We start from the raw sequence: 14207 nt of genomic DNA on the forward strand, positions 1-14207 counted from the left end.
AGAATAACCTTAACGTACAGGAAGTACACAGTTGTCCTTATCTGTTACTCTGATCCTACTGGCACTAAGACTTTCTCAACTTAAAGCAATAATGCCACCTATAGGTCTGTTATCTGGACACAAGTGCACATCAGCAGAGTTCCAAAAGAGAGTACCTTGATTAGTCATGTTTTGCTGACGGAAATTTAGCATGTTTGGCTATACTTTCTATAGCTGACTTACGTTACCTCCTGTGAAGACTTTAAGGATTTCAACATCTGATACAATTTATTTTTTTTAAAGGCAAGTAAAAACATTTCTACTGCCAGTTACTTTGCTACTGAGTTACTTCCAGTGTACATTTTTAAACTGCTCAGATATTCTCAGTTAGCTTCAGAAGTTAACTGGAAGATGAAAACAAACTACAATGCCAGAGAAAGACTTTATATAAAAATGAGGAGGCAGTTAAAATAATTGTTTCGGGTACCTTTAAAACATATTTACAGTCCCCACACAAATGAAGTTTTATGTGAATGCCAAATAACTGTGAAGTGCGCCACTGTGTGGTAACTAACAGCTCCACAAAATCAATTTGCTTCACAGTTCTCAAACCTTTTTTCTGCCTCCAAAACTACAGTGAGTCAGTGCTCACACTTGACAAAATATTGGGAGAGATCTCTTCTAGAGGAAGTGTTTTAGATGCATGCAAAATCACACCTGCAACATACTTCCCTACAGGCAGTAAACGATAATCAAGGCCAAAATTAAGAGCATTCTTCTCTCATATGTTATATATTAAAAACTGCTCAATATCCTAGTTGTATTTCTCTTCTAAACTGAAAAGCTAGTGAGTAGGATCATCCCATTGGCTCTAGGAGAAATATAAGGACACATTCATTTAAAACAAGCAGGAAAAACATTGCAAAACAAGGACACACTAACGCACACTTCTCGCTAAACAGCAAGTTGAAGAAGCCCCATTCACAGGCATTCTTTAACTTAACAGTACTGTGAAAATTTAGTTAGGAGAGGGGTAGCAAATGTATTAAAACAAACAACACATACTCAATAATACTGAAACATTTTCAAGGCATATATATATATTAGGAATAACTACTAAAACAAGAATTTGAATAAAGAAAGTGGAATTCCATAGGACTATCAATGAAAAAGTTCATTTGCATTCCAAACATTAGAAAGAATATTATTCAAATGTGCAGAAAAACAATTTTGCACAGAAATAATAAAACTGATTATCACTGTTATACTTCTTGTTTCTGCACAGATAGAATGTCACCCAGTTCTTCCTGTTTTGCCTAGTTTCATTTCAGAATCATTTAGTTGCTTTAAAAAGGAGTTGTTTCATTAGAATTCAGAGTCTACACCCTGGAAGTAAGGAAATCGTTACTGGGATGCTATTTAGAGGTACTCAGAAATACGTTGTTCTGAACTTCCAGCATGGCACTGCAACAGCCACAGCAACCAGGCTTTAAGAAGGACTTTTGTACATACTACTGTTTTTAATATCTTCTCTTATGCTATTATCTTTTATGATAAGATTAAACAATGATCCAGCTTTAAAAGGCTATTCTATCTAACATTGGTTAATGATTCAGAAAGGAGAGAATGAATTAAATATTCTGGTTTTGACATTAAAACAACTTTAATGTATTTTTACTGCTAAGAGTGACTGCATTTTATATATCGAGAACTTCTAAATAATGTTACTTGGGGTTGCCTTACAAAATGTTTTAAGTGATTAAAGAGTGAGAAGTGAGTAATATCTTATTTCATATATGTTTAATTTTTATTTCAGATGAAGGTAAACCTGTATTACATTCTTTACCCTGTTTTAAAATTATTTTTATAATTTTTATTATAGCAACACTTTCCATATTTCGTTTCTAAGAATAAGGTAAGCTGAAAATATCAACTAGAAACAATGGTCCTGGGAAAAAAAAACCAGTTTTTTTCATGCAAGGATGTTATTGTTCTGGTAATGCATCAAAATGTCCAACAGAGGGTGACAGAGACCACAGATTCGATAGATTCTTTATCTGGCTTTTAAAAAAGTAAAAATAATGTGCAGTTAAGGAAGAGCTACCTGCTACAAAGATCTGAGTAAGTTCCGTTAGTTGAGAAACGTTTTGTTAACTACAAATTCTGACAACTCTTCAGAAAAATATTCTCTTAAGCATCTGACACAACAAACTATTTGATTCTCTAATTATTACATCCTTTAGCTACATCCGTGTTCGCTCTACAGTGTATAACGTAACTATTGAGTAAAATTATTTTATTTTTAATACTTTTGCTGTCTAAGCAAGTGGGACGCAAAGTCTCAAGAGTCCAAAGAGATGGGCAATATATGCAACTTACTCATTTGTGTATCAGATTTATTCATCAGAGCACGTGATATTTTTTATATATAGAACAAGATGTAATTTTGTTCCAACAGAAGAATCTATCCTGAAACATAAAATGCTTTTAAGAAGAAGAATGAAGCACATAGAATCATAGAATAGTTAGAGTTGGAAAGGACCTCAAGATCATCTAGTTCCAACCCCCCTGCCATGGGCAGGGACACCTCACACTAAACCATCCCACCCAAGGCTTCGTCCAACCTGGCCATGTGGCATCTCATCTGGCATAACATTACCAGCTTCCCTCAAATGCAAACATACTATTGACTACCAACAGTTAAACTTTCACCAAAAATATAACACTGACTTTCTAATCTTGAACCATAGAAATCACTGAAATAACTGAGTCAGCAATGACAGTTCTCCAAAGCACAATGAAGCTGTAATACTGTATTTTCCTTTAGTTTGACATGTGCATCTCCAAATACTTCCTTGAACACTAACTCAAAACTTCAAAATTAAAGGTCAAATGCGGTTTAGTCCCCCACAAAATCTCAATGTAACTATTATAGCGTCAAACAGGTCAAGTCTCTTTCAACTGACATCCCCCTCACAATTTTACTAAGGTTACAAGTAACAAATTAGGAGTAATTTGCTACAGACTAAAAGAACTAACCACAAAAAGCTGGAAAACATCTGAATTAGTCTCCTCTTCAAAAGAGGAATAAACCCCTTTTAATATTTATATATGTGCCTCCCACAGCCTCCAACATTCACCTTTCTGCACAAGTACAGTTAATACTACTGCATGAAAGGACTCTGCCAACTTCCCCAACTTCTCCCAGCTCTTATTTTACTCTGCTGTAGTAAGAACCACTACAAAGTGCACAAAGAATTGCCTTTACCTGTTTCATACTGGCTTTCTCATCATAACTTAGTGCTTATAAAGCACAGAACACCAGTACAGAACTGGTTCTATTTAACTCTTTAAGAATAGACTACATCACTTCACTGAGCATAAAGTATCACTGAAGAACAGTTTAAACAGACATCGAGATTTTTATTTTTAGGTCTATTTTCAACACCTTAATGGGGAAGCGGAAAACCAAAACAAAAAACAGTGAAAAAACACCCACACCCACTATAGCCTATGAATCCCTTTAGAGAAGCTATGGGAGCATCTTACTGCTGTCTACATCTAATGGGATGGTAACACAAGCAGATGGAGTCAAATTCCCAGAGATGTACAGTTCTAGGTTGAGAGATCCAGGGCAGAAGCTGCAATACAGGGAATTTCAGTCAAATAAGAGGAAAACAAAACTACCGTAAGGTTGCTCAAACACTGGAATGGGTTCAAAATTCAACCTGAAAAAGGCCATATTTATCTGATATGGCAAGTTCTGTTCCAAGCAGGGTGTTGAAAAACACAACCTTCCCAAGTACCTTACAACCTGAGTTATTCTACAGTTCTATGAATCCTAAGTTACACATTCACAGTAAGGATTTGCAAAATGTTGTTTGTTAATACACAGCTTTGCAAAGTGGAATTCTATGCAGGCAATGGGCAATTTTCAGAATTCAAAACACTTTTCTACTAGGCTGCTGAACACTGCCTTTCCCTTCTATCCCAGGCCTCCAATACAAACATATCAGTATACACTTCTGTAATTGCACAGTATTGGGAAAATACAACAGCTAGTACAATGAATCTGTTTTTCAGTTTTCTGAGTTACAGATCAGAACTGTAATTAAAACAAATTTCTGTGCCTTTCTGAATTCATCTGAGGCCAAGGAAAGCCTCAAAAAATAATCAACTACAAAGCACAACAAAAATCAACTAAAATATATCATCCACAAACAAAATTCAAAGCTATGGCTTTGCTTATGCTAAGAAATACAGAACAAAACCACGTACGGCATTGTCCAGATGTGCACAAGTAAGAGGAATCTGGACATGCAGAGGAAAAGGCAGTACTTGCAAGTGATTCCCTCTGGCAAACCAAATATTTAAACTGAACTTGACCTTTCACTTTTGAGTTCATGAGTCACATCTGACCCACTTGTGTTTCTTTCACCAAAATATACGGGAAACATTGTCCAAGCACAAAATGAACTTGATAGGAATTTATTTATTTCACTAACCTTACTTGCAAGATTACAAACTTTTTTTTCCTCAATACTGTTAAAATTTTCTTGTAGAAAGCAGAGTATTTATTCAGTATAGAGGGAATCTACACAGGAGATTGAAAAAAGTCACAACAGTTGCTCCTTCTGAACCCTTGAAAAGTAACCATTCACTGAAGTATTTTTCTAAGAGAACATCACTGCTAAGTAAATGGACACAAAGTAAGACCTGTTCCTTCAAAATGGCAAATGTGGACCAATAAGAAAAGCTGTAGTAGCACTGGCTAAAAATCGATCAAAATAAACACATAACTAAATAAACCATTATTTTGCAGACTGAGAAAACCCCTGTCTCCATTCTGAAGTTTAATCAAAGAAAGATATATTTCTCTCTTACTTAAGTTTCTAATTTTTTATTCTGATTCTTTCCTAGAATCTCTTCCACAGAAAGCCAAATATGTAGAAAAAGCTCACTGGGAGTCACCTTGTGGCCAGAACAACTTTCATAGCTTGTTCTCAGTAGACAGAAACATGAATTGAGAAATAAAACCTGTAATAATAAAAGTTAACATTTTTCACATCCACTTAAATAGAAAAAAGAGAGTAACATTCAAGACACCATATCACAGGTACCGTGGTATTAACCTCTTACAGAAATTACATGTGGCATAGACAGTACACAGGCAGACTTGCCAGAGATAGTAGCCTTACCTTGCACTGCCCTGCCACGCAGATTGAAGTTCCATTCTGGTCACAGGGTGTCCCATCGATCACCTTTTCAGCTTGTCTCACATAGAATCGGTAGCCTACTGCACGGCAATTCAGCTCACACTTCTGACTTCCCTTCACTGCGGAAAGAGACAGTAGTCCCCATTACAAAGCAGCAGCGATAGTTTTAAAAAGAAAAAGTCCAGTAAACTAAAACTAGGGATTGTGAGGAAGAAACAAATAGGCAAAATGAATGCAATGTGAATGACTACATCAAAATTAATGGTGATTAGGAAACCAACTCCAAGATCAGCACTCCAATACACCCCATGGAAATTTTAACAGTACTTCAGTTTTTAATGACAGATATTTTCCTAAATGTCCAAGAGTGCTTTTAGTCCCATGAAAATTATGGCAAATTCATTCTTCTTAAAGCATAACAACATGTTATGACATTTCATAACACCTCAGTGGCAGCAAAATTACACTGTAATCAGAAACATGTGGATAATTAGGCTCACATATAGTCACTGGTCAGTTCAGTTAAAATATTCAGTTAATATTTAGCATTAAGAAACACATAAAACAAGCTAGATGCATATGTTTCAAAATTCCATTATTTCCTCTTCATTTCTACAGGTTACACTTTGGTAGCTATTCCTTACTTCAAGAGAAAATTAAGAAAATAACATCTCTCTTGGCATCTGTTGACATGCAAGAACCAGACGGAAATCAGTCCACTGATTTCTGGGTGAGAATAACACAGAAGAAAAAAATTAGTCTCCATAAAAAAATCTTTTACTTAAACAGATACAGCCTAATGGTTTACACTTAAGCTATCAAGTTTGTTAACACACGCTTGTAGTCCTTCTATTTCAAACCATGTGTCATGTTGAAATTGCACACAGCTCATTTCCCCTATATGCCAACTGAAATAACAGTACCTTCAGTTTCTTTTCAATCAACAGTAGCACTGTTACACAGTGACAGTGAGGTACAAACAGAATTCCTTTTTCTTTTGACAACACTTTCCTTGCTGCCATAATTGAAAACTCAAATCCCCCTGACCTCATCAAGCTTTGGTTCATACCCTATAATGTAAATGAAACTATTTAATCTTTCAAAGATGATATATCCCTTTGCTAGCCACTAAAATACAGTATTCCCAGTATTTTCTACTGGAGTGTATTTCTGCATGTTCACCTGAGACATAAAAAATAGCCAAAACAAATAAATGCAATTATTTCAAATACATATTTAACATTTACTTTCCGTAAGAGTATCAAACTTTTCAGCTCAGTCACCCCCCGTGCAGACACAGGACTAGTGCAGATCTCCGGCATTGCTGAATTTTGGATCTTAGACTTCCTTTTATGCAGCTATTTAATGTCACTTGTACACATCATCTACTGTGTCTGGAAATCTTTTGATAAAACCCTCAAAACCTCTACTAATTTTAAGTGAGTGAAAGATCTGTTTTCTTAGTTCCCCTTCTGCAGAGAATACGCACACCATGCTTAACTAGGTATTTTTTCCATTGCCTACTTCTTTAAGATAGATTAACTACTTTATCATTCCAAAGGTATTTCTCACAGGTTCAATCTCCAAGTATAACAGTTAGGTTTAATGATAAACTGAGAATTTTTCTTAGCAGCTTAGTCACTTAACACATAACTATTTCAGAATTATCAAATAAATACAATTCAGCTTCAGTGATTCATTATAACTGAAAACAACTTGTCCTTTTCTGTGTCTGAAAGTGTCATATTTTTATAACCTGCAACACTAGCTATCAAGCAGCACCTCTGCAGCATACATTAACTTATCTTCCCATTCCCTAAAATCAAGCCAAACTAGCCATTTTGGGCTTCTGAAATGTCCTTATCTTCTATGTTGATTCCTTTTAGTTCTAAGTATCCTGAAGCCTCACATTCCTGTACTCTTCCTAGTATCTCACGCTTGGCTTTGATCCTTTAAAATATTTATTCTGGAAATTCTCAGTTTGCCATCTAGATCCCAACTGAAGTTCTGTGCTACTCATAAAGTTGAAGAAATACTATTTCTGCTGAAGCATGGTATTCTTTCATGGACCTACCTCTTCCTTTATTTCTGATTTGATAGGGAAGCCTACTGCATTGCTAACGCAGCTTATTAACAACCACAAGCAGGCTAAGCTTACTTGCTCTGTTAAACATGACCCCTATTTCATAATTTCTGCTTTTGTTCTTTCTTATTAGGAACTGTTCCTGCTCATACAAAGAGCACTGGCTTTAACCAGTACCCCAGAAAAAAGCTTAAATAAACAAAACTTTAACATTAAATGTACACCAGAATAAAAGTTCACATGAGTACCTCACACTTTGGCCTTTGACATTCTGATTCTTCTGATGAGCAACTATATAAGGCACTGTCTTGGTTAGTCATATAAAAATTACTATTCCCTAAAGACAGTGCTCCCAGTTATCTGAAAAAAAAAAAAATCACCTAAGAAGAGAAAAATCTGCTAACTGAATTGCCCCTATTGAATAAGAGGCATTTCCCATGAGAGTTTTATGTAAGCACTCTGTATTTACTATGCATAAATTACAGCAGAAAAACACATTTTAGAATTCCCTTGTAAAACAAGATACCACACTAGTAAAAGCACTCTACTGCTTATTAACCTCAAATGTATCTTGACACCTGCCCTTACCCAGTATTTTGCCACAACTCTTGATGTTTTATGGCTTAAGCTGTAGGTCAAGCTACACTACTGGCTTGGCATGTGGACATAAAATGTCAATTAAACAATGAGCTGTGAAGTGATTGATTCCACACAAGCAACATTTTAGTACTATGTCATCTGATCCTAGACTTTACAAAAGGATCCATCTGACCTCAGGGAACAGAGTAAGGCTTCTAGGTGAAGAGCTTCAAACTACCTGGCAGCAAGAGACATTTCTACTCAAAAGTGGGCTCTTTTTAAGTGTGACACAGTTACTAAGACAGTTCACTATACAGGTTCTGTATTACATGTCCTCCGAATGTATTTGCTTTTCATTCTCACACCTACCTTAGCACAACTATGTCTTTGTGGAAATTCTCACCTTACCCTACCTTATTAAATAGCAAACTTGGGTGAAACTTAATGCTACCGTCCAGTTTCTGCCAGACATATTCATTATTGATTTAACTTAAGGAGGTGCCGTTTGTTAAATAATCCTGGTAACATGTAATATTTGTTTTTCATTTTACAGTCTGAAGAAGTACCTAATTCAAAAAACTCATTACATTTCTTATAATGTCCACATCAAAGCAGCCTTGGGCTTGCCTAAACTGCATGTCTTGGGTTTTTTTCCTCAATCCTGTGCTGAAATTTACTTATGAGGAACCCAGACAGCACAGTTCTACCACACCCCACTTCACCAGTGAGTGTACCAAGTCCTCATGTTTAATTGCAAACTGCACCTCTTCTGCATCACAGAGCAGATAATGCAGCAAAAAAAAAAAAAAAAAAAAAATCTACCATAAAGCAATCCTTTTACATGTCCTACCAAGACAAAAAAGTCCTGCAGATGGGCACTAATTCTGAAATCATAACCCTTCCAGAAAAACAAAAACTTGAAGACTGTCACTACCAGCAGTAACACCATTAAAACAAAAACCAACCTGCTTTCCCATTAATTTGTCCTATTCACTGATGTATTAAAATTCACATACAGAATACATTTTGCATTAAATATGTACTGACAAATATACATAAAAGTGGAAAAAGAAGAAACATGATTTTCTAAAGTGCTATCTATCAAGTTCACGAAGTAAGCCATAGTCAAAATAGAATCATAGAACAGTTAGGGTTGGAAAGGACCTCAAGATCATCTAGTTCCAAACCCCACGCCATGGGCAGGGACACCTCACACTAAACCATCCCACCCAAGGCTTCGTCCAACCTGGCCTTGAACACCGCCAGGGATGGAGCACTCACAACCTCCCTGGGCAACCCATTCCAGTGTCTCACCACCCTAACAGGAAAGAATTTCCTCCTTATATCCAATCGAAACTTCCCCTGTTTAAGTTTTAACCCGTTACCCCTTGTCCTATCACTGCAGTCCCTGACGAAGAGTCCCTCCCCAGCATCCCTATAGGCCCCCTTCAGGTACTGGAAGGCTGCTATGAGGTCTCCACGCAGCCTTCTCTTCTCCAGGCTGAACAGCCCCATCTTTCTCAGCCTATCTTCATACAGGATGTGCTCCAGTCCCATGATCATCCTCGTGGCCCTCCTCTGGACTTGTTCCAACAATTCCATGTCCTCTTTATGTTGAGGACACCAGAACTGCACACAATACTCCAGGTGAGGTCTCACAAGAGCAGAGCAGAGGGGCAGGATCACCTCCTTCGACCTGCTGGTCACGCTCCTTTTGATGCAGCCCAGGATACGGTTGGCTTTCTGGGCTGCGAGCACACACTGAAGCCGGCTCATGTTCATTTTCTCATCGACCAGCACCCCCAAGTCCTTCTCCGCAGGGCCGCTCTGAATCTCTTCTCTGCCCAACCTGTAGCTGTGCCTGGGATTGCTCCGACCCAGCTGTAGGACCTTGCACTTGGCACAGTTAAACTTCATAAGGTTGGCATTAGCCCACCTCACAAGCATTTCAAGGTCCCTCTGGATGGCATCCCTTCCCTCCAGCGTATCAACCGGACCACACAGCTTGGTGTCATCGGCAAACTTGCTGAAGGCTCACTCAATCCCACTGTCCATGTCAGCGATGAAGATGTTAAGACCTGTCCCAACACCGATCCCTGAGGGACACCACTCGTTACCGGTCTCCAGCTGGACATTGAGCCATTGATCACAACTCTTTGTGTGCGGCCGTCCAGCCAGTTCTTTATCCACCGAGTGGTCCATCCATCAAATTGATATCTCTCCAATTTAGAGAGAAGGATGTTGTGTGGGACAGTGTCACTTTGCACAAGTCCAAGTAGATGATAACTGCTCTACCCCTGTCCATCAGTCCTGTAGCCCGATCATAGAAGGCCACCAAATTGGTCAGGCAGGATTTCCCCTTAGTGAAGCCATGCTGGCTGTCACCAAGCACCCTGTTGTTTTTCATGTGCCTTAGCATGCCTTCCAGGAGAATGTGCGCCAAGATTTTGCCAGGCACAGAGGTGAGACTGACTGGTCTGTAATTCCCTGGGTCTTCCATTTTCCCCTTCTTGAAAATGGGGGTTATATTTCCCTTTTTCCAGTCATGGAAAATTCACCTGACTGCCGTGATTTTTCAAATATGATGGCCAGTGGCTTAGCAACTTCATTCGCCAGCTCCTTCAGGACCCACAGATGGATTTCATCAGGTCCCATGGATGCATGAATGCAAGAGTGGAAGACCAGGGACAATCAGCACATCAACGTACAGTTGATATTCTCTTTAGAGTGATCTAATTAATCAAACCTTAATCACAATTAAATAAACACTTTTCACTTCCTCCAAACAGTCTATTTAAATGCAGATTTCAGTGCAGTACATGTTTAATTAGAAAAACTAAACTGTGCAACCCACCCAGCCATTTTTTAAAGACAAAACTAAAAGGGATTTAGACGTCACCACATTACAGCCAATGGCTAGATTTTAAACTAGGTTTAAGCAGCATTTCAGGCTAAGACCTCTTCACTGACCTGAGAGGCAGCAGCACACCTCCTGAAAACACAAGAAGCATGGGAAAAACTGTCCTCCTTCAGGGCTCACAAGACACCACTCAACAATCCTCAACTTTTCATCCCACAACGAGGAAAACACAGGTTTGTAGGAGCCCATGCCGTGCTCCCGGCACAAGGCACCGCCACCCTGATGGGGCGGCACCACAGGCATGACGGGCCCGGCGCCGCAGACAGGCTCCAGCAGCACCAGAGCACCCCAGGGCAAGCGAGCGAGCCCTAAACACGGTCACTTGAGCGCGAACCAAGCCGCACCAAGCTGCTGCCGGGGACAGCTCCTGGATGCGGCACTGAGGCACACGGGGCAGTGAAAGAGGCCCCGCCGCGGCCGAGCTCTCCCTCCCGGGCTCACGGCGGGTGCAGCCGCAGCCGCAGCCGCAGCCACAGCCCAGCAGCTCCGCCTCCCCACAGCGCCGCGCCGCCCCCGGCCCCGCTCCCGCCTCACGGCCGCGCTCTGGAAAGTTCGGCCCCGCGCGGGCCGCGGCCGCCGCATGGCGCTGGGAGTACCGCGGCCTGCGGCGGCCCCCGCCCGGCACCGCCGCGCACCTGCGCGGGAGCTCCGCGCGACCCTGCAATCACACAGGGGGCGAGAGCTCGGCCCTCACTGCCTGCACGGGAGCGTCAGAAACTCATGTCCTCGAGAAACAGCCAGCCCATCTCTAAACACTGCGCGCTTCTAAAAGGCGTCTCTGTTTCAGAAACATCCCTGCTTGCAGGAGCTTTTTACCTGTTCGCGTTTCGTTAAGAAGGAGTATTTCCAAACGTTAAGCCTTTACTCAAAGGCAGTTCTCGAGCCAAATTAAGCACATTGCTCCTTATGCCGTGCTCGGAGTCACTTGGCAGCAGCCTTCCAAGACCATGGCTTGCAGCAGGTCCCTTGGTGCTCACCAGAGCTGGCACAACCGCTAAGAGCAGGAGGGAGAGGCACAGGTTCCACCTCCCACCACTTCAGAGCCCACGTTTCCTGCCCTCCACTCAGTTCCTTTCCCTTTCTGATCTTGGGTCTTCCCTCTGCAGGAAGGCCTAAAACTAATTCCCCTCCCTGAAGACCTCCAGACCAGAGCAGGGGGTCCTTCTGGACTTGACATCAACTGTTCCCTTCCTTCACCTTCCTCTTCCAGTGTATTCTGCCATCTCCATCGACCTCTAGCCCAAGGAAGTGCAGCAGAGAGGAAAGCAGGCACAGTGGAATCGCAGGTGAAGCTGGTGGTAGAAGTGCTCAGCAGTGAGCTTGAGGAGATGCAGTGAACACCCAGCAGGCAGCTTGCCAAGGCACGGAATTTCATTCTAATGATATTCTTAGGAAAAAATGTTACAGGAAAGAGCATTCCAACTGCAATACATTTGCTAAATAATGTATTCAGCTGTTCAGAGGCGAACTAAAAATAGCCACAGAACCAAAAAACAAAGAACCACACCAGGAAATAATGTGCAAATCAAAACAAAATGCAACTGAGCAGTAAACTACTGACATTGCACACAACCATACACTTACTGCCCTTACAAAATGTAGTTAAATTCCTCCTTTCAGCTCCTGAGATCGCAAGCTTCTTGGAGCATGTACTGTGTCTTACTGCACACACATTGAACCTCCTGCCACAGACAATGCTAGCTGTAGCACCGAATCAACAACGAAATTTCAATTTCCCCGTGCCATGAGGTAGGAACTGGAATGTACAAACTCTCTTTGATGGTTACTCAGTCCAAATCTTAATTTAATGTGAGATCCAGACTCCCTGTTGTTATCTATGTGGCTGTTCTAGTCTCTGCAGAACATTACGGAATGCTTTTAACATTTGTCAGTTTTTGTAAGTTTGCCTAAACATCTAAAAATAGTTAATAACAAGCTCTGCAATTTGAGAAACATGCCTTGAGGGTGCCCATAGAGAAGTGGCATGCACACTCTTGGCAAGCAAATACCACATTCATGCTAATACCACATTATGGGATTAAGTGAATTTAAATTAAGCTTCATTCTGTATGCACACTGCCTTGTAAAGTCAAATTCAGTGTTTCTCCATAACTAGCCAAGATACACTCATCTATGATGTGTCAGAAACAATTGTTCCAGGAACAAGTTGTCTCCACATAGCTCAGTTATTTTCATGGCCTAGCTTGCCACGGACTGTAATTCAGTATTTATTCAAGATCAAACCTACAAATCTGCTTTACAGGAAGTGTAATGGGGCATAGCAAACACTGGAAAAACTTAAGAGATGTGCTAATGTCTATCCACATAACATCTACTTCAGTTAAAGCTTATCAATGCTGTAGAATTTCAGCGATAGACTTCCAGGTTACTGACATTCTTGGTTATCACATAGAAGCCAACAGGACAGAGAAGGAAGGATGGTTTTGGTGCAGAGTTTGGCAAGTCTCAAGCTTCTGTATCCACTATAGTTGTTAGTAAAACTGTAGTAAGTCTATAACCTGATGTCATCTAAATAAAGCAGTGGCCTCTTCCATTCAGGAGATGTAATAAGTACTGTATTCACTAAGGCAGAACTTACAGTTCTGCGAAACCGAATTTTGTTTACATGTTTATTTTCATATAAGAAGTGCTTCAGATAAGTGTATATAAAGGAAAACGAAGACAGGTCCAGTACGCTACTAGCAGAAGTCCTGTCCTTTTGCACACTGCTGTGGCTGTAAGCTGACAGCTACAGTGCAGACTTAAGAGTGATACACTGCGGCAGACACAGACCTAAATGTGACAGTTCAGTGCTAAAAAGCATCGACAGCGATAACCTGTGGAGCCCGGTGTGCATGATAAGTGCTGGTATAGTACTAAATGCAGGCAACTTTGTTTATGCAACTTCCTAAACAAGGAAGGAAAATGTGTAGGAAATGAAAAATACCACATTCCCTACAAAGCTTTCAAGAAAACAAAACTACTTTATTTAAGGTTTCACTGTTTAGGATAATAGACTGTGTTGGCTCAGTTATTAATACTGGACCATTAGTTCAAGCTTTGCAATTTAGCAATGGAGGCTATCAGGTACATCATGAAAAACTGATCCTGAATCAGGCTGGTCTTCTACTGATGGACAGTAACAAGGTTTTGAAGCGGCCAGACACAATAAAGCTTTTTACAGCAGTTACCTTTTGCCAGATTTTTAAGTAACAATATGCAAACATTTTCCAGGAAATAATTATCATGTAACTACACTTGGTCTTTCCAGCAGAAATACTAATGTGGTGTGATGTTTTATTTGAGTCTCTTTTGAAACTTTGTCCTTATTAGGCTTGGGAATATCTCTTGACAATAACCAGAAAGAGTCATGTTTATTTTTTACTTTGTCCCTTTCAGTTTTCTTAACTTCTCATAAACTTTTATTATT

General features: G+C 40.1%; 1 protein-coding gene across 4 annotated transcripts in view; it reads right to left on the minus strand.

Moving 5' to 3' along the window:
- THSD4 (thrombospondin type 1 domain containing 4) overlaps window positions 1-14207 on the minus strand; it is a 312906-nt gene that overhangs the window by 155773 nt on the left and 142926 nt on the right. For all 4 annotated transcript variants that reach the window (XM_065688400.1, XM_065688397.1, XM_065688398.1 and 1 more), the window contains exon 7: window positions 5178-5314. In XM_065688400.1, the coding sequence (XP_065544472.1) occupies window positions 5178-5314 (137 nt within the window). The remainder of the gene's footprint in view (window positions 1-5177; window positions 5315-14207) is intronic.

This window comes from Lathamus discolor, chromosome 8, assembly GCF_037157495.1.
Source record: "Lathamus discolor isolate bLatDis1 chromosome 8, bLatDis1.hap1, whole genome shotgun sequence".
NCBI lineage: Eukaryota > Metazoa > Chordata > Aves > Psittaciformes > Psittacidae > Lathamus > Lathamus discolor.